This window comes from Antechinus flavipes, chromosome 3, assembly GCF_016432865.1.
Source record: "Antechinus flavipes isolate AdamAnt ecotype Samford, QLD, Australia chromosome 3, AdamAnt_v2, whole genome shotgun sequence".
NCBI classification, from domain to species: domain Eukaryota; kingdom Metazoa; phylum Chordata; class Mammalia; order Dasyuromorphia; family Dasyuridae; genus Antechinus; species Antechinus flavipes.
The window spans coordinates 583,130,462-583,149,395 of record NC_067400.1 but is presented as its reverse complement, the minus strand read 5'-3'; the positions used below and the strand labels follow the sequence as shown (position 1 = coordinate 583,149,395).

Here is an 18,934-nt window from a genome sequence, read left to right as displayed (position 1 = left end):
CCCTGGCTACTACTGGCTTATCTGTCTATGTGCTGGTTATCCCCTGGCACACTGCAAAGTTCTAGTGAGCAGGGACTGGAGTTTTGGAGATGTCTTTGCCTCCAGAGTTCTTGGAATATAATGAATGTTTGTTGAATTGACTAGAAGGTGTCTAATAAATATTTGGGCAAAGAACATCGAACTTGGGTATGAGAAGGCCAGAAATGGGAGCCTAATTCTGCTAGCTACTCGCTATGGGGTTATGGCCAGTTACGTGGAGCCTCCCTTCCCTAGATTCAATTTCCCAACTATAAAATGGGAATAATAAAAGTGGTCCTCCCTACTTATGAGAAAATCATTAGCCAAATGAACTGTCCCTGGGGATCTCTCCTAACTAGCACTGGAGCCAGCTTCTCTGACTTCAAATTGAGTGGTGTTGGGGTTTTTTGGTCACATTCTGGCTGGGTCTCTTTCCCCATTCTTCTAGAAGGAAACATTCCTTCCAGATGTGGGGACCAGAGGAAGGAAAGAAGGAGGAGGCAGAGAAGAGCTGTTAAAGTGATAAAGGCCACAGGGTCACTGGGGAAAAAAAGAGGAAAGATGCAAAATCCGTCCAGCTCAGCTCGGCGGCGGCTAAGTGGAGACATGAGCCCACTTCCCAACTATTTGCAAAGTGGAGATACCAAAGAATGAGAGCAATGACTCAGCAGAGGCTGGCAGCGGGGAAAGCCCCCGGTCCTGGGGAGATGACCTCATTGGTCCCATCCAGTCAGGAGGTCAGGGATGGAGGACCGGGGCGGAGGGAGGGGAGGGGGAGGCGAGCTCCAGCTTGGCCTTAGTGGGCAGTGTAGGACTCAAGAGACCTCCTCTCCAGTCCGCCTTCATATGTAGGAACTGTGTGACCTCAGGAGAGTTATGGGACCTCTCTGAATCTATAAAATGGTAGAAGGGACAAAATGTTTCCTCCTAGCTCTGATGGGAGGACAAAAGGGGACCATGTGCTCTCTATCAGTTCCGAGGTGTGCAGCTGAAGGGAAGCAAGCAGGCGATCACTGAGTCCAGTGGTTCTCCAATAGGAACTGAGTCCCAGTGAAATGTATCTCAAAGAAGTGTGTTGAGAATTGCAGAACTCTCACTTGACTAGTCCCATGACACTTTTCTAATGCTCCCTGGCATATATACTGATTCCTAACAGCAAAAAATAATACCGTGCCTTAGGCAACAAAAAGTTTGAGAACCACTGATTCAGTCCTAATTGTATTGGAGACCCAGAGAGGGAAAGAGAATTATCCAGGGTCATATATCCTAGAAGTGGGAAAGTGGTTTACCCAAAGTCATACAGCCCAGAGAAAGTGATCTATGCAAAGTCACACGGACCAGGAAGGAAAAAGTGTCTTATCCAGAGTCACACAGATCAGGGAGGGAAAGTGATTTATCCAAAGTTATACAACTCAGAAAGAGAAAATTATTTTTACCCAAAGTCATAGCAACTCGAACCAGAGTTCTTTCCGCTACATCAGCTGTTTCAGGACTTCCTAGACCCAGAATTGAATTGAATTGAATTCCACAAATATCTATAAAGCACCCATTATGTGCAAGGCACTGAGTAGTCCCCTTTTTGGGGAGAAACCTGGCCAGGATGCAAAGATAAAAAGCATAATGCCCCTGAGCCTTAAAGTTGTTACTGTCTACTGGGAGAATCCACCTTGTATTCAGAGAAATAAACAGAAGATTAATTTGAGGAGGGAGAGAGAACCCCAAAGGAAGGGGAAATCAAAGAAGGCTTCCTTAGAGGAGCTGGAAGTTCTAAGCGTTGTAGAAAACTCAGGATCCTAATAGATGGAGATGGAAAGGGAGCACCTTCCCTGCAAAGTTTGGAGAGGGCAGATTCACCATGCAGTGTCCAGCTCAGGAAAACATGGTGGACTACAGAAGGCAAGATAGGAAAGAACAAGAAAGGAGTCTGGAAGGGCAAGTGGGAACCTGGGGGTGCATTCATTCATATGATCTCTTCAGAGTTTCACTACTTTCCTTTGAGTTAGAGAATGCAGATTTTATTACACCCATTTCACAAGTGAGAAAATTGAGGCCTGGTGGGGGGAAGGGGGAAGAGGGAAAATGCATATCCAAAATGACAGCCAATAAATAGTAAAGCCTGGATTGGAACTTGGGTCTCCAGAGTCCCATAGAGTTCTCAGCACCTCTGTCCCAGGCTACCCTGACCCTCCTCCCCTGCTCTAGACTGGAACAAGGCAGGGGCGGGGGCGGGAAGCAGATGGGCAGGGAGCCAGAGGCTGCAGCTGCAACAGCTGCATGGCACTCTGGGCAGCTTGCTGGGGAAAGAAGGGAGGGCGTCCAACCGATCCTTGCCCCTTGCCCCGGGGCAGGGCAGGGGGGCTGATAAGAGGGTGAGAAGGAAGACACGGTGGCTTCCTCTCCTCTGTTCCCTTGCCACCCCACCACATTTCTGTCCCAGGGTTGCAGCCAGGGCTGGGTGCCAGGCTCTGCCTCCGCTCATCCGTGAACCCCTCCGGCGGGCTCGAAGGCGGATGGGGCGCTGCCCCCTGAGGCTGGTCCCGGTCCTGGCCAACGCCATCATCGGGGGAGTCTGGAAAGGGTGGGGCGGGGATCCTGGGCAGCACCCCCGCCTGGAGGGAGGAACATCCTCTTCTCACCCAAGGGATGCTCTTGGCTGGCTCTACCGAGTGTGGCCCAAACTTCCCAGCTGCGTGCAGCTGGGAGAAGACCTAAGTCTCAAAGCTCAGGCCATTCTCAAACCACACCCCGGGGCAGCCTCCTTTCCCCCTCCAGACCCTGGGGAGGAAGAGATCAGGGGGAGCTCTGTCCTCCTGCTGGGGAACAGCTGGAGAGGTCAGGCCTTGGCAGACAACGATGCTGATAAGAGGAAGAACAGCCCCATCTGCGGCAAAGAGCACGGGGGCTGGAAGCTCAGATGCTTATTAGCCGAGCGGCTGTGGACAAACGCCTTTAATTCTCGGAATCTCTAATAAGGCCATGGTGAGGAAAGGGCATGGGAGCCTGGAAATACTCAGCCCTCCCAGCCATGTACGCACGGCCCTTTAGTTAGCAAAGTATCCATTTTTCTCATTTGATTCTCATACTAACCTTTAGAGAGCAATATGCAGCGGGGTGGCTCTGTGGATAGAGCACTAAGCCTGGAGCCAGGAGCACCACAGTTCAAATCCAGGCTCACACGCTCACTAGCTAGACCCTGTTTGCCTCGGTTTCCCCATCTGTAAAATGAGCTGGAGAAGGAAATGACAAACCACTTCAGTATCTCTGCCCAAGAAAACACCAAATAGGGTCATGAAGAGTTGGACGTGATTAAATGACTAAAAGCAACAATTTGCAACTATTGGTATTCTCGCATTACAGCTGAGGAAACTAAGGCAAATAGGATTTTAGCTAGCATCTCTTTCCCTATATCACAAATGCCAATATTCAACCCCTATCAGGATTCAGATATAATCGGGAAATTTATTTTATTTTAGTTTTTTGCTAAAGGAATTGGGGTTAAATGACTTGCCCAGAGTCACACAGCCAGGACATATTAAGTGTCTGAGACTAGATTTGAATTCAGATCCTCTTGACTTCGGGGCTGGTGCTCTATCTACTATAATTGGGAAATATTTAATGAAGCAAATAAAAAAATCAAAAGAACAGAGATAATAGTAATCTCTGGTTTTTTAAGTCACTTTGCAGCACAGCATGGATCCTTATGGAGACCCCTCCCCTATCTCATATTTGATTTTGACACCTCTGCTTTGCATCATTATTACCTGACATGACCCTGTCTCCTGGCTTGAAAATCCAGGCTGAGAAACAAAGTAAGAAGAAGTAAGGAGCCAGCACAGGTTCTGAGACCATCTGCCCATCCAGACATCTGGAGAGGCTCTAAAAACTTTGGTTCACATTCCCCACCGTTAAAATGATGGGAGAGGATCTTCAACTCTAAGTTTTGTGACACTATAGGTCTATGACCTCTAAGGACCATCGGATCTCCAAATTTTAGGATTCGATAAATCCCCATGGGAGGAAGAAAAGGGAACAAGGAGGGAAGGAAATAAGCATTTATATAACACCTACTATGTGCCAAGCACTGTGCTAAATGCTTTACAGATATCTCATTGGACAACTCTATGAGGTAGGTACAACTATTATCCCTATTTTACAGTTTAGGAAACTGAGGCAATCAGAGATGACATGATTCTGAATCCTATACTACCTAGGAATACTATAAACCTATCATCTCCAGGGTATTATTCCTTTTTTTTTCTTTTTTTTAAAATTTTATTTTTATTTTAATAGCTTTTTATTTACATTATATGCATGGGTAATTTTACAGCATTGACAATCGCCAAACAGGTATTATTCCAAATAATTATTTGGAGTCTGAAAGTTTAAATGTACTTTTTATTTCATAAACTCTCTTTTTTTGTGGGGGGGAGAAGAGACACTTATTTTTTTCTGTACCCAGAGGACACTAGTCACTTTCTTCCACCTATCTGGCCCCCCTGGGAGCCAAAAGCTAATAATATCACTGTGTCTGATTAGTGCCTGAAATTCATCCCAGAAGGCCCTCTGTTCAGAGCGGCACCTGCATTAACCCGATTCCAAAGGAGGGGCCCTAGGGTGGGGCTTCACAACCTTAGCACTCCTATAAAAAATAAAGGGACCTTCATAAAATACTTGAAGCCTTGGATCATGGGATCTCAGAGTGAAAGTTAGAAGGGAGCTTCAAGGCCAAAATTTAATTCAGAACCGTCCCTTTTACAGATGAGAAAACAGGCTTACTGAGGGTTAAAGCATCTGGCCCCGGTTCACAAAAGTTAATGAGGAGTCCAGCTGGGTTCCTAAGTCTCTGCCTTTGAGTCTAAAGCTGACCGTACTATATGCATATCCACTGTCTCCCCAAGAGCCCTAACACCCTCAAACAAGATAACTTACATGTAATACACTCTGTAAAAGTCAAAGCACATTCTAGCTATTACCATTTTGGGTATAATCTTTCCCCCGTTAAACTGTAAACTCCTTGAGGTCAGGATCTGTATTTCTTTTTCTTATTTAAGTCTTTAGCAGTGTCTAGAAGGCAGTAGGTGCTTAATAAGTGTTAAAAAAATCAAACTGAAAAAGCTTTTACGATCACTAATATCTGGTTTTATGAGCATTTTCCTCCCAATGATCCTTTGTGAATAGTAGTACAAGCAACATCCCCACTTTACAGATAGGGAAACTGAGACTTCTAAAGGTCAAATGTAACTCCCCAAGTCCTATTTAGTAAGTGACGTCCTTTAGGACTCAATCCTCAATCCCCTGATGATTGGCATTTAAAAGTTAACAAAACATTTTGCAATATGTTAACTCATTTGATCTTCACAGTAACACTGGAAAGTGCTATGATTGTCCCCGTTTTACAGATGATGTAAAGTGACTTGGCCAGGATCACTCAGTGCTTTAAGTGTCTGAGGCTGATATCAGGTACCAGCTGTATTCTGACTTTAAGTCCATAGCTGTTTTCCACAAACAGCTAAGTGATCCAGCTGACAGTGTTTCCTAGACTGGAAGTCAGGGAGACCTGGATTAATTTGAATCCCACCTCAGGTACTTACCAGCTAGGTGACCCTACACAGGACACTTATCCTCTCCTGGCCTCAGTTTCCTCATCTATAAGATAAGGATAATAATAGCCCCAGAGTTGTTGTGAGAATCAAATCCAGCTCTAAACGTCTAATGCTTCAGAAATGCTATTATTGGTATTATTATTAAATCACTTTAGACCACAAACAGCTTCTTGATCCTTGGGCCTGTGGTAGCATCCATCATAAACAAGGACCCTTTTGAGACTCCCCACGTGATCACACTTGGCAAGCCAGGAAATGGAGATCAACTATTAGACCCCTCCCTTTTGGAAGGCTGTGTACGAAAGCATCAGGAAGTCCCCTCGATATGTAAGAGAACCCCATACCCTCCTATCAACTTTGTACCTCAAACCAATGCAAATAAAAGAAAAACTATTGAATATAATAATATAAATATTGCAATTAATACAAAAAGTAATAGAGACCCAATCCAGTTGAGTGGAAGTGGGTAATTAATTACTCTAGTGGCTCAACGGATAGATGTTATTAACAGCAGCTACTCAAGTTCATTTGTTTCATTACCGAATGTTACCGGAGAAGAGCTGTACATGCTACACTGTGGTCAAATTTTGTTGCCCTGAGTCAAATCCCCTACTACCCAACCTTAGTTAAGGCTATGCCCCACTTGCCTTAGAATGAGGGTCCCTGAGAATGACCTCACTGGTTTTTCCTCTGATATCATGAAGAGCTAAAAGTCTCATGTTCTCACAGAACGTGAGTGGGCAGGGGTCTTAAGACATACATCATCAGATTTGGCAGGGATCTTTGGACATCAAACTTCAGAGTTGGAAGGGCCTTTAGAACAGACAATGTTCAGATTGAAAGGAGACTTAGAATAAAGTGAGGTCCATAACACTCCCAAGTGGCCCAAGCCAAATTAAAATGTAATTGGGTAATATTTAACAAAATAGAAATACAGTAGAACGTAGATAATTTATGGCTTTCTAAGTCAATGCTGCCTTAGAACACAGGATGGTAGAACTGAAAGGGGCCTTAGAATTTAGAACACCAAGGGGCAGCTGGGTGGTACAGTGGAGAGAGCGACAGCCCTGAAATCAGGAGAACCTCAGTTCAAATCTAGCCTCAGGTTACACTTCCTGGCTGTGCGACCTTGGGCAAGTCATTTAATCCCAACTGCCTCAGTAAAAATAATAATAATTTAGAACACCAAATATCAGAGCTGAATCTTTTATTGATTTAGGACGTTGAATGTGTATGAAATCATTTGGTCTAACCCTCTTATTTGGTGGCTGAGGCACAGTGGCGGAGGATAAGCAGGGCAAGGTGATGTGGTTAATGAGAAAAGGGAGCAGCACTGAGACCAGGACCCAGAACCTCAGTCTCCTAGCCTGGACTGCTCTCCCCCACATTCCACTGCCCCCCCCACAGGAAGTTACCAGGGCCCGGCCCTAGAACTCCTGAAGAGGCTCTTCATTGGACGGGCGGTCAAGAGTGGGGGAACGGGAGTGGGATGCCGGGGGCCGAGGGACTTGAAAAGCCCGGCGTGCTTGGAGCTGAAAGAATCTCCTTGTTTCCACTGCTTTTATGGATCCCGCCCCCAGCAGCCCATGGGCCGCTCCCTGCTCCCCTCTCAACACGGCTATTGACAAAGGTTGAGCCGGCAGCTCCGATCCCAGCCCTGTGAGTTCCACACATATTTCTGGGTTTCTGTCAGCTCCACTCTGGCCCCAGAAGATCCCAGCTCCAAGGCGGGTGCCCCTCGGGGGGATGAGAGTGGGGGACAAGAGCCAGAGAGATGGCGTCAGGGCCAAAGGGACGAGGCCTGCGGCTCGCCGGCCCGCTGCCCGGCGCATTCCTGGGATGGCCCCTCGGCAAATGGCTTTGACCCCTTTCCACCCACTACGCTCGCCAATCCAGCCCCCTCTCCCCCATATCTCTGCTCCCGAGGGCGATGAGAGAAAGGAGGAAGAGGTCAGGGTGGCCCTGAGCCTATCCCAAGAAACAAGAACAGGCAAACGCACCAGCTCTGTCTGAGTTCGGGAGAGCTGAGCGTCAGCTCCAGTGTGAAGAGTTTACCAAGTGTGATCCCGGGTGAGGAAATTCATCTCTCCGAATCTCAGTTTGTAAGTCTGCAAAATGGCGACAGCGGTACTTCCACGACCTCCTTCCTGGGGAGGTGGGGAGGAATCCTTTGTTAAGCTTTAAAGGGCCCTAGAGATAGGAGTTATTATTTGACTTTTTGCCCGGCAGTTTTCACAGCTCAGAGCTAGGCTGGGAAGGGAGAATCCTGGCTCTAGAAATTCCTTCCATTCTCCCAGTGTTTTGTTTTTTTCAGCCTAAAATCCAAGTGACCGTAGGATCCAGAAACCACAGTCAGACCCCATGACTCTGAGGCAGCTAAAGGCCCTATCTCAAAAACTTTCTAGGGGGCAGCTAGGTGGTGGATAGAGCACAGGCCCTAGAGTTAGGAAGTTCATCCAACTTCAGAAGCTTAGCAGCTGTGTGGTCCTAGGCAAGTCACTTAACCCTGATTCACACACCCACTCATCCCCCCCCCCCCACATCTGCAAGCTCCAGGACCCTCTACTGCCCCTAGAATGTTTTTCATAAACAGCTGAGCAACAAAGGATCCATGCAATAAGGCTCCTACCTTCCTCCCTAGCCTTACCACTCCACTCTTGCTTCCCATAGTCTTGTTCCAACCAAATTGGACTATTGGCCATTCCTCCTGCCTTCTACCACCTCCAAGCATTTGCCCAGGCTGAGCTGTCTCTTTTCCCAGTGCCCAAACATACTTTCCTCTTCTCCTGAGGTCATCCTTCATCCCTTCCTTCAAGGTCAAGCTCTGGGATGTCTCCCCCATGAAGCCTTCCTTGATTCCTCAACTGAAAGAATTCTCTTTCCACATTTTCTTAGCAAATGTTGGTGCTCCCCATTACGCTATCTTTTGCATCACCCCTGGTGTGTCTCCCCCATGAAGCCTTCCTTGATTTTCTCGGCTGAAAGAATTCTCTCTCTACATTTTCTTAGCAAATGTTGACGTTCCCCATTACGCTATCTTTTGCATCACTCCTTTCTGTGGGATGTGTCTTATATCATGCTGTGAGAGCAGAGATAATTTTTCACCTTTGTAGACTTGGCAATAACTACAGAACCTTGTGCGTAGTAAAAAAAAAAAAAGAAGAAGAAGAAGAAGAAGGGGGTGTCAATGAAAAATATACACAGAAGAGAGGAAACTCAAGTTCAGAAAGGGACACAGACAAACAAGGCAGTGTTGAATCTACTGTGTTAAATTTAATATATGCTAAAAAAAAAAAAATCCAACCCAAGCTGGACACAGAACAGAGATTCATGATGTCAAATACAATCCTCTCTTTCTGTTCTTTGTAAAAGTAAATGTTCATATCTGTTAATATCAAGTCTATAATAAGGAAAAAAAAAGAAATATTGGAAAAAGAAACAGGAGTAGAAATGAAATGTTGGGAGGACATGTGAAATAACAGATGGGAAGGTTATCCTTCCAAAGGACTAAGGAAGTCATGAGTTGTCTTGGTCCTCTGCCATTTAAAACTCATTTTCCTCATCTGGAAAATGGGTCCCAGGGCTACAGATAAGTAAGATAGTGTTATTAGACAATTCCTTTTCAACTTAATTGAATCCGTATTAACTAAGTACCTGCTTTGTCCAAAACAGAATTCATAATCTTTCCCTTCTCTTCATCCCTAACCACAATCCTTCTTCCACACGATGGTCAATTCAACCTTCACCAGATTTTTAGGCTCATCCCTTTCTCTCCACTCACCAGGTTTTCACCCCAGGCTGAGGCCCTTATCATGTCTCACCTGGTCTACTATAACCAATGGCCTCCCAAATGGTCTTCTTCCATCCAGTGTCTCCCATTTCTCCAATTTGTGCTCTACTCGGCTGTTCCCAAAGGGCAGACCTGACCATGTCCCACTCTGTTCAGAGCCGAGCCACTGCTTTAAGCTAAAATCCCACGCCCTCCTGTTGGCTGTACAAAGCCCTTCCCAGGCTGGCTCCAAACTACCTTTCCACGTTGCTCTCTTCCAGGCACTCACATTCTGGCCAAAGGGCCCTACGTGCTATACTGCATACATGTTTCCTATTTCTATCTGCTGTACCACATCCATGGCATTATATCTTGTCAATGTGCCTTTTCATAGGCCGTCCCTTAGGCCCGGATCTCCCTCCCTCCTCACCTCTGCTCTGATTCTCTAGTTCCCTTCAAAGCCCAAGGGCCAGTTGCTACAGGAGGCCTTTCTTCCTAGCTGCTGATGTGCTTCCCCCAGAATGATCTTTGCATTTCCTTATCTGTGGCCATACATTTTCTCCCAGAGAGACGATAACCTCCTTAAGTATAGGAATGTGTTCCATTTTTACCCCATTCTCTTAATCAACAAAGACCAGGTCACTTCCTGACTTATACCCAGAATACAACACTGCGCCACATTAAAAACAAAGAGGAACAATATGGTGGCTCCATTGGTTCAGAGGAGTCAGACCTGGGAAAATCAGCCTTCCTTTTTTTGATTTGGGTTGGACTAGAGCCTGGCACTTAGTTGGAGCTTAATCAATATTTACTGATTGAATGAACAAATGAATGAATGAATGCCATGGGGTTGGAGCTTTAGACATCTCTGTCAGGGCCTCCTGACGCTTCTCTCCCTTCCAATCCCCATCTTATTGGACCCTTTCCACCAGTCTCTAGGAATAGCTAATGACTATAGCCGCTCACCTCCTGTGACCCCACCGATGGGGGCTCACCCTCAGGCAACCAAGAACAGTAGAAACACCACTGGCCCGGCACACAGGAGACTCGCTATCATGCCGTCCAGCCAAAGGCACTTCAAACTTCATTTCCTCTTTTACAAACTGAAAGGACTGAGATTATCTCTAAAATCGGAGGATTTAGAGCTAGGTGAGATTGTAGAAAACAGAATGTCAGACCTGGGAGGAAGCCAGAAAGGGAGAATGTGTAGAGTGAAAAGAACATTGGCTTTGAAATCAGAGGACCTAGATTTCAAATCCTACTTGGACATTTATTAAGGTGATGTGACCAATTCCTTAAGCTCTCTGTGCCTCAGTTTTCTCATCTGTAAAATGAATGATCTCCATGATCTTTAAGGTCACTTCTAGCTATGATCTGGGTTCAAATGCAGCTCTCCTGGTTCTTATTTGGGTGAGACGGAACAACTCATCCTCTCTGGCTTCAGACTTAAGGGTCTCCACGCCTACATCCACGTTCCTATAGCCACCTAGGCTAAGCCCTTCATTTCCAGATGAAGAAACCAAGACTCAGATTGATGACCTTCTCCAAGTCACACCCAACAGCTGGAAAGGCTAGAATGAAAAGCCAGCTGTGTGACTCTCAGCCAGAGGGCTCTTCCCTCAACCCCACACACTGCCCCTTTCCAGCTTCCCAACCCCGAGCCCAGCCTCCTTGTCCCTCCTTCTAAACCTCCTCCCCCGAGGGGCCCGTCCTTGCACAGGGAGCTCCGATCCCAACTTGTTCGGGCACAGGCAGAGAACAAGCCCGGGCCAGGGCAGGCAGGGGGGAGGCAGCTCCCCAATACCTACAGCCAGCCTTGCTCAGGGGAGCGGGCCACCAAGGACAAGCGGGAGGATGGTCCTGTCTCTGCCTGCTGTAAAGTGATGGGTTCTCTGCCTCCTGCCAGTTCTGCCCAAGTAGCATCTAAGGGACCTGGGGCCCTGGGGCCAAATAATAAGTAAGCACCCCCATCAGTCAACGCTTCTGTGGCCCTTCCCAGCTTGCAAAACCCCATTCTTCTACTATCCCTGAGAGGGAGATAGCACCACATGATTAGGGGCTATGGAGAAAAGCTCTAGACTGGGGAGAGAACTAGACTGCATTTCCCTGATATCCTCTGGGAAATAGGGCTGAGAGATAACTGTATAAATATGTATACATATATTGGATTTAACATATATTTTAACATATTTAACATGTATTGGACAATCTGCCTTCTAGGGGAGGGGAAAATTTGGACAGAAACTTTTGAAAGGGTCAATGTTGAAAAATTACCCATGCATATGTTTTGTAAATAAAAAGCTTTAATTAAAAAAATGAGAAAAACTAATCGGTACATTAAAAAATAAATGAAATTTTCCTTAAAAAAAAAAAAAAGGAAATGGGGCTGAGTGGAAAAGTGGCTAAACTTGGGTTCAAGGCCTGCCTTTAATACACTCTGTCTGAGAAACTCAGGTCAAGTCACCAAATCTATAAGCCGTGACCTGCATTGGTAAAAGGGGTTTCTTCATCTGGAAATTCTTCACATCAATAAAATGATAGATCTAGACCCCATACCCATCCCTAAAATGGAAACAATACTTCCATTACTTATCACCCAAGGCTTTTGTGAAAGAAGCTGAGAAAGCTGGATCTAAGACTGGAAAGGCCCTTAGAGATCATCTAGTCCATCCTACTCATTTTACAGAGGAGGAAACTGAGACATAGAGAGCTTAAGTGACTCAGTCTCATAAATGCCTGAGATAGGATTCAAACCCAGGTCTTTTGACTGTAGAGACAATGCTTTTTCAACTGTTATTACAATACCTCTCTAATTACTTTGTAAATCTGGGAGCTCTACAGATGAGAAAACTGAGGCCCCAAAGGGTGACTCAGCCAAGAAAATTAATATTTAATGGCAGGTGAAATCCAGTTTCCCTGACTCCTATTCCTGTTGTCTTACTAGGAAACCAATAAGTCCATTTCACTGCTCATAATCAGAAAATATTCTGAACCACATCCAAAAGGAAGAGAAACAATATGGTGGCTCCAATGGTTCAGAGGTGACAGAGCTAGAAGAAATGGACTTCCCATTTAGAGATAGATTAGCCTAGAAGGTCACTGACGTTCCTTTATAATCTCAAATTCTGTGATTCAATAATTCAATAATCTCCTTTTACCAAGGAAGAAGCTGAGTCCATAATTCATCCAAGGTAAGAGAGACAGAGTTTTAACTTAAATCTCAGATTTACTTAAAACTCAGGACTCTCCACCACACCAAGCTGTCTTTCCTCGAAATGGAAGAGGGAGTGTTTAACCACTAACTATATCAGGGAGGGAAGAGGGAGGTCGAAGGCCCACTTCTTCCCAGCAGTCCAACCTACAAGGAGACAGGAGGCCCCCTCTCCAAAGCAGGAAATAGGCTATCTCAGCCACTTCCCTCCTTATGTTTGGAAATGTTACAATCACATCTCCTTACCACCAATCTCCCGGTCAGGCTGGCCACAAGAATCGAGGGGTCAAGACCCCAGCCCAGAAACCCACAAGCTCAGGAAAGCTCCCCCTTGGCAGGAAGGAAAGCCCAGTGAGTCACATCAAACTCTCAATCTCTCACTCTTATCCTGCCACTTCCAAGAAGCCCACCGGGATCTCTCTCCCCACTCTCAACTCCCACCACATCTATCTGAGTTACTCTTACTCTTCACAGCCTGTGAAACGTTCTATTTCTGGTTCAGGGACCTGACCCATGGTGGACTTTCACAGGCTGAAAAAAAAATTCAAATCATTTCTCTAAACTCTAAACCTTCAGTGTGTGACTCGGTATCCAGAAATGAATATACCAAGATAAAAAGTGACAAAGGAAAAAACGATGCACAATAAGGACCAGAGTAAGGCAGGAGATACTCACAGGTAGCACTTTTAAAGATCATATTCTAGTCTCCTAATAACCCTGTGAGGTAGGTGGTACATGCAACATTATACCCACTTTACAGAGGTAGACACTGAGGCTCAGAAAAGTGAAATTATTTTTTTTCCCCTAGCTATGACATTGATGACCTTAAGGCAAATTATTCCTTCTTAGTGGACTTCAGTTTCCTCATTGGTCAAATAAAGGGGTTGACCTTTTTAATGACCTTTCAGTCATAAACCCTAGGATTCTAGAAAGGCTGAAGTCAGGACTTGGTCAGGTGTTCAGACTGCCAGAACAATGACTGTCTCCTAAATACTTGGTTCCCAGAGAGGAAGGATCCAAGGCTGAGAACCAGCTCCCCTCCTCCACTTTGGAAAACTCCTCCTCTGCCTTCTCAGGAACAGAGTTTGCCATAGTAGGGAGCCCACCCACTCCCTTTTCCTTCCTGGGAGGAAATAAGACCCCAGTCAAGTTGGGGGGATAGTGGTAATAAAAAGTCGTCGGAAGGAGTGGAGAGGATGTGACTGGAGCGGAGAGGATGTGACCTAAAGACTCCAGGTGGGATGTGAGTCTGGCTGAAAGCTGGAAAAAACATTTGGGGATCATTTAGTCCAACAGGCTCATTTTATAGGCCCCAGATATTCTGCAAAGCGATGGGAATTGTCCAAGATCACAGAGATCATGTGACATCTAGATACTCCCACTCAGGACCAAATCTGGGGGACTCTCACTAAGCCCCTCTGCTTCGACATTTCCACTTGGAATTCCCTTAAGTACCACTCCTATCCCTCCCTCATACACACACTCCAGATATAACTTTAAGCTTTTGTTCCTCAACACACTGAAGGCTCACGGGAGGGAAACGAAAAGAAACTAAATAATAGTACAGAGGCTAGAGAGATTTCAAAGGCTAGGACTTCCAGCCAGAGGAGGAAGGTGATTGATCATAGAACAGAGAATGGCAAAGCTGGGAGAGCTCTGGGAATACAGAATAATGGAGAAGGAAGTAACTTTTGAACCCAGGAATTTAAAGGTAGGAGGGATCTTGGGCTATACAATGTCAAAGCTGAAAGGGACTCAGGACCATTAAATCTCAACTGGAAGGGACTTTCAGATGCCATCGAGACCGAAGCCTCTCATTTACAGATGAGGAAACTGAGACTCAATGATTTAACCAAGACTAAACAAGGAATAAGAGGCAAAAATTCTTGGCATTCAAACCCTGGTTGAACCCAGGACTTTAAAGGTAGGAGGGACCTTGGGCTATACAATGTCAAAGCTGAAAGGGACTCAGGACCATTAATCTCAAGCTAGAAGGGACTTTCAGAAGCCATCGAGACTAAAGCCCCTCATTTACAGATTAGGAAACTGAGGCTCAATGCCTTCACCAAGATTAAACAAGGAATAAGAAGCAAAAATTCTTGGCTTTCAAACCCTGGTTCTTGAATGCAAAATCTAATGTTTTGGGGGGAGTAAATTTATTGACATCTCATTTTTTTCATCACTTTCATTTCTAAACATTTCACTCCTCCCCCAGCCCTCACCTAGTTATTTTTAACCATTCCAATAAGGTGCTGGAGGGGAGCCAGAAGGGCTAAGTGTAGGTGTGTTGTGGGAAGAGGGTGTCCACAGGGCATGAAAGGCACAGGGGGTGTAGGGAGGCAGCCAGAGACATTCCATCAACATAATAGTAATTCACATGTCTATGGTAGAGATTGGATTATTAAAAAAGGCAGCCTGAGCATTTTCACATTCCCATTTTACAGTCTTGGAGAAGTGAGGTGAGTCATCCAACTAGTAAGAGGAGGAGATCTGGTTCAAACCCAGCTCTCCGACCCAGGGAGGTCTACAGCCCAGGGAACCGAATTGGGGGAGGAGATGATTAAGAAGAAAGGGATCTGGCCAATCCAATGAGCTCTAGCAGGATAAGGGGGTCTGCCGGGGGAAGGGGCTAGTTACAGAATGACTAAGGCCCAGTAATGGTGGGAGGAGATGAAGTCATTGGGAGATAGATCAGTCACTAGGTAAACATCTGCTGGGTTTGAAAAATCTCCCTTCTGGCCAGGAGAGCTACAGGGCTGGATGCACGGCTCACTGGAACAGGCCTGGCACATCTCCCCAGATTCCGCCCACCCAACCTCGGGCCACCAACTCCCTGCCCACTGACCCCGCCCCAGCCTCCCCTCTTCCCCTGGAGTTCATTCCAACTCTCTAGGCCTCTTACCACCAACTACTTTCCAGGCTTCGGGATTAGAGACACTCCCTTCTATTTTCCTATGAATGGGACCAATAGCTCCTGTGTCCAGAGAAGCAACTGGAATTAGGGCCCAGGAGCTGGGGAAGCTGCTTTCATCCTCCCACCCTCAGCAGCTTCTCAGGCTACCCAGGCAGAGAAAGAAGAATTTAAGATACTAGGTCTGCTAAAAGTGCACGTTTGCATCCAGAGAGCCTGCGCCCAAAGCCCAATTCCTATCTGTGTGACTTTGGGCAAGTTATTCCCAAGGTAAGACTCAGCTTCCTCATCTGTTGGACTAGATGGATCTCTAAGGTCCCTTTAGCTTTAAATCCTATGATCTTCCATCAAAATCCTGGGTCCACCCAGATTGCAGGTTCTTCTCAAAATGCTTGGTTAAGAGAGAATGTAATTTAAAGATCCATCCATGGAGGCAGGAGCCAACCTGATAAGGAACCTCTCTATACACGTTCAGCTAGACTGATCCACCACCACTGACAGCCACACTCACGGTCCCATTGCCTTTCTAGGATCGTCTCTCTTGATAGAACTTGTCCATAACCTTCTAGAAACCAGGTTCACTTCCTCAGTTGAGGAATCAGAGTTTTAGTAGAGCTGGTCTTATGTGGAGGGATGGGGGGAAAGACCTGAACCTTTCAGCTCTTCTAGTCCAGAGGTGTTAAAATGAGTGCATTAAAATGGAACTGGAAAATGTTTAACAAAATAAATCAAACTACAGCGCAACACAGATAATGTTAAATTGTGCTTTTCTAGATCAATCTGCAACCTGCAGGGATTTCTTCTTATTTGGGTTTACTTTGACTGCTCTAAGACCATCCCATCTTTTTCTTCATTTTACAGATGAAGAAACTGAGGCTAAAGAGACTTTAGGGTTTCCTACTCCAAAGCCAGTACGATCATTTTCACAAAGATAAGGCCGCATGGTGTAATGTTTAAAGCACAGAGCCAAGAAGATACAGATTGCCTCCTGCCTCGGAAACCAGCTGTGTGAACCTGGGCAAGCCACATCTTGGTTTTCTCATCTGTTAAAACGAGGGAGGATGGGCTTAAAAAGTACCTAAGGTACCTTCCAGCATTAAGGCTATAATCTCACGAATGCTCAGAAATCTACCTTTAAGGAATGTTTTGAGGAAATTACCTAGGCAACCTCCAAGCAGGACACAAACATCTGTTAGAGCTATTGGTTATCTGCCGAGATTTCAGGACACATTTCCCCCCCTAAACATTTCTTTCACGTCCCAGGACAGGGATTTTCTTTTCTAACTTTAATCTTTCTGGACCTATATTTGCCCAATTTGCCCATCTATACAATGAGGGATTGAGGCAGTTTGGTCTCTAAGGTCCATTTCTAGTGTGACTACTTGGGATCAGTCCCTTAGTGTGTGGTGTGATCTTATACGGGGTAAATCTTGTTCTGAGATATAAGGTCGTTAAGAGCAGGGTCAGATTGGATGAGTCAAATATATACTCATTATTGGAAAAGCAGCTGTTCTCTAGGGCCTTTCACAGAGGGTAGCTGCCCAGGGCCCTCCCCAGGGCTGAGATTCCCAGCAGGCAGTGGCCAGGAATGGAAGAGCTTACTGTGGACAAGTCCCCACCCCACCCCCTGTCCCAGATCTCTATTTTCCTCTTTTTAACAGAGTTGTCACAGACCGTAAGGGGACCACATGATAGAAGGGACCACAGAGATCTATAATCCAACGCCCTTCAGGGTATGCCATGAGGATAGGTCTGGGAAAGCCAGTTCTAGACAGTGCTCTCCAAAAAGTAGCCTTAAGACTTTCCACAGACCTTATCCCCCCAAAAAAGAATTCTGAGGGTTATCCTGGCCCAGTCTCTGAGTAATAGAAGTTAGGAGAATATGGGATCCTCAGGACAATTTTCCTGATACCTTGGCGATCATTGGGTAAACTGAGGCAATAAGAGGTGATGTGATTGACCCCGGGGAAGGGATTATCTCTGCGTCTCCCCCTTCATAAAAGCCCCCCACCTGTCTATTCGTTCCACTTGGAGGGAAATGCTTAATGTCTCTCCACTTCATCCACGAGGCCCCGTAGCCGGTCAGGCCTCCCACCCGAGACGATGACCCCACCCACTCTCCCCACTAAAGGCGACGACCCCGCCCACTGCTCCACGCGCGGGGCCTGACCCCGCCCAGTCCCTCTCGAAGTTCTCCCCTCCTCACTCCCCTGAGACCGGCTCCGTGCGTGGCATGGGCAGGTCACCCCGGCGTAGCCAGATTCCTAGGATCTCCCGGACGGCAGGGACCGGGGCTTGGGCCTCTCATTCACGGGCCTGAGCGGCTCCCCAGGACCGCCCTTCCCCTCTAGGGATCTGGCCCTCTGGGGCGGGAGGGCGGTGCACTCTCCTCGGGGCCCCCCAGCCTTGCCCTCTGCCCTGATGGACTCCGACAGGGGCACAGCCTCCGGGGTCGATCGACCGAGAAGCCAACTTTTCTCCGGGCGCTCCAAGTTTCCCGAGTTCTTGGAGGGCGCGGGCTCCGGCCTCTCCCTCTCTCCGCAGCCCAAGTGCCCTCTCCCCTCAGCCCAGCCCTCTGGTGGCCCAGGGATCCGGGGGGCTTCGTGGGGCCTGCGAGGACATCTGCCCCGGGGAGGAGGCGCGTGGCAAAGGTGCCGAGTTAGGAGCGCGGCCGCCGGAACCGCGGGAGCCCCGGATTCGCCCTCCTCAGTCCTTCCCTCCCAGTCCCCGGGCAGCCCCAGCCCGCTGGCCCCGGGAGCCAACTTGCCCTCCGGGCACACAAAGTTTCCAAAGTTGCCGAAGCAGGAGAGGAGGAGGGAGGAAGGAAGGAATGAAGGGGAGGGATGGCAGGAGCACACTCACGCTGAGGAGGGGGCCCTGCAGCAGCAGCAACAGCAACAGCGGCGGCGGTAGCCGCCGCCCGGTCCGCACAGCCCGCGGCCCCATGTCTGCGGCCCGCTCGCCTCGGCTCGGCTGGGCTCGCGATCGGCGCGGTGCCCCGGCTCTCTGCCCCCCACTCCCAGCCCCCGCCTCCCACCGGCCGCGGCCCCGCCTCCGGCCCCGGCCACGCCTCCGGCCCGGCCCAGGCGGCTGGAGCCCGGGCCGCGCAGCCAACTTGGCCCTTTGTCTGGGCCCCCGATCCCCCCCGCCTCCCCAGCGGGGCAGCGGCCCAGGGCCGGCTCCCCGCCAAACCCGGCCTGGAGTCCGGGATGGGACCAGGGGGCGGGGGCGCGGGGGCGCGGGGAGACCTTAAGGGGACAGGGTGGACCGACCCAGCGAGCCGCTGCGGGAAGGGACCGGATCAGGGCTGGGTTTGTAGAAAGCTGCCCAGAAGGCAGGAGCACAGCCCGGTCCGGGGAAAGGGTAAGCTCCGAGCGCCAGAGGAAAGCGCGCCCGATTGTGGGTTCGACTGGACCATCCCC

The 18,934-nt window shown here is 47.8% G+C and overlaps 1 protein-coding gene across 1 annotated transcript in view; it reads right to left on the bottom strand.

The window, feature by feature from the left end:
• Positions 1-18,483, bottom strand: part of HSPG2 (heparan sulfate proteoglycan 2) — a 164,904-nt gene extending 146,421 nt beyond the window's left edge. The window contains 1 exon segment of the mRNA XM_051988303.1: positions 18,375-18,483. Coding sequence (XP_051844263.1) covers positions 18,375-18,458 — 84 coding nt within the window. The 5' untranslated portion in view covers positions 18,459-18,483.
• Positions 18,484-18,934: the final 451 nt, after the last annotated feature.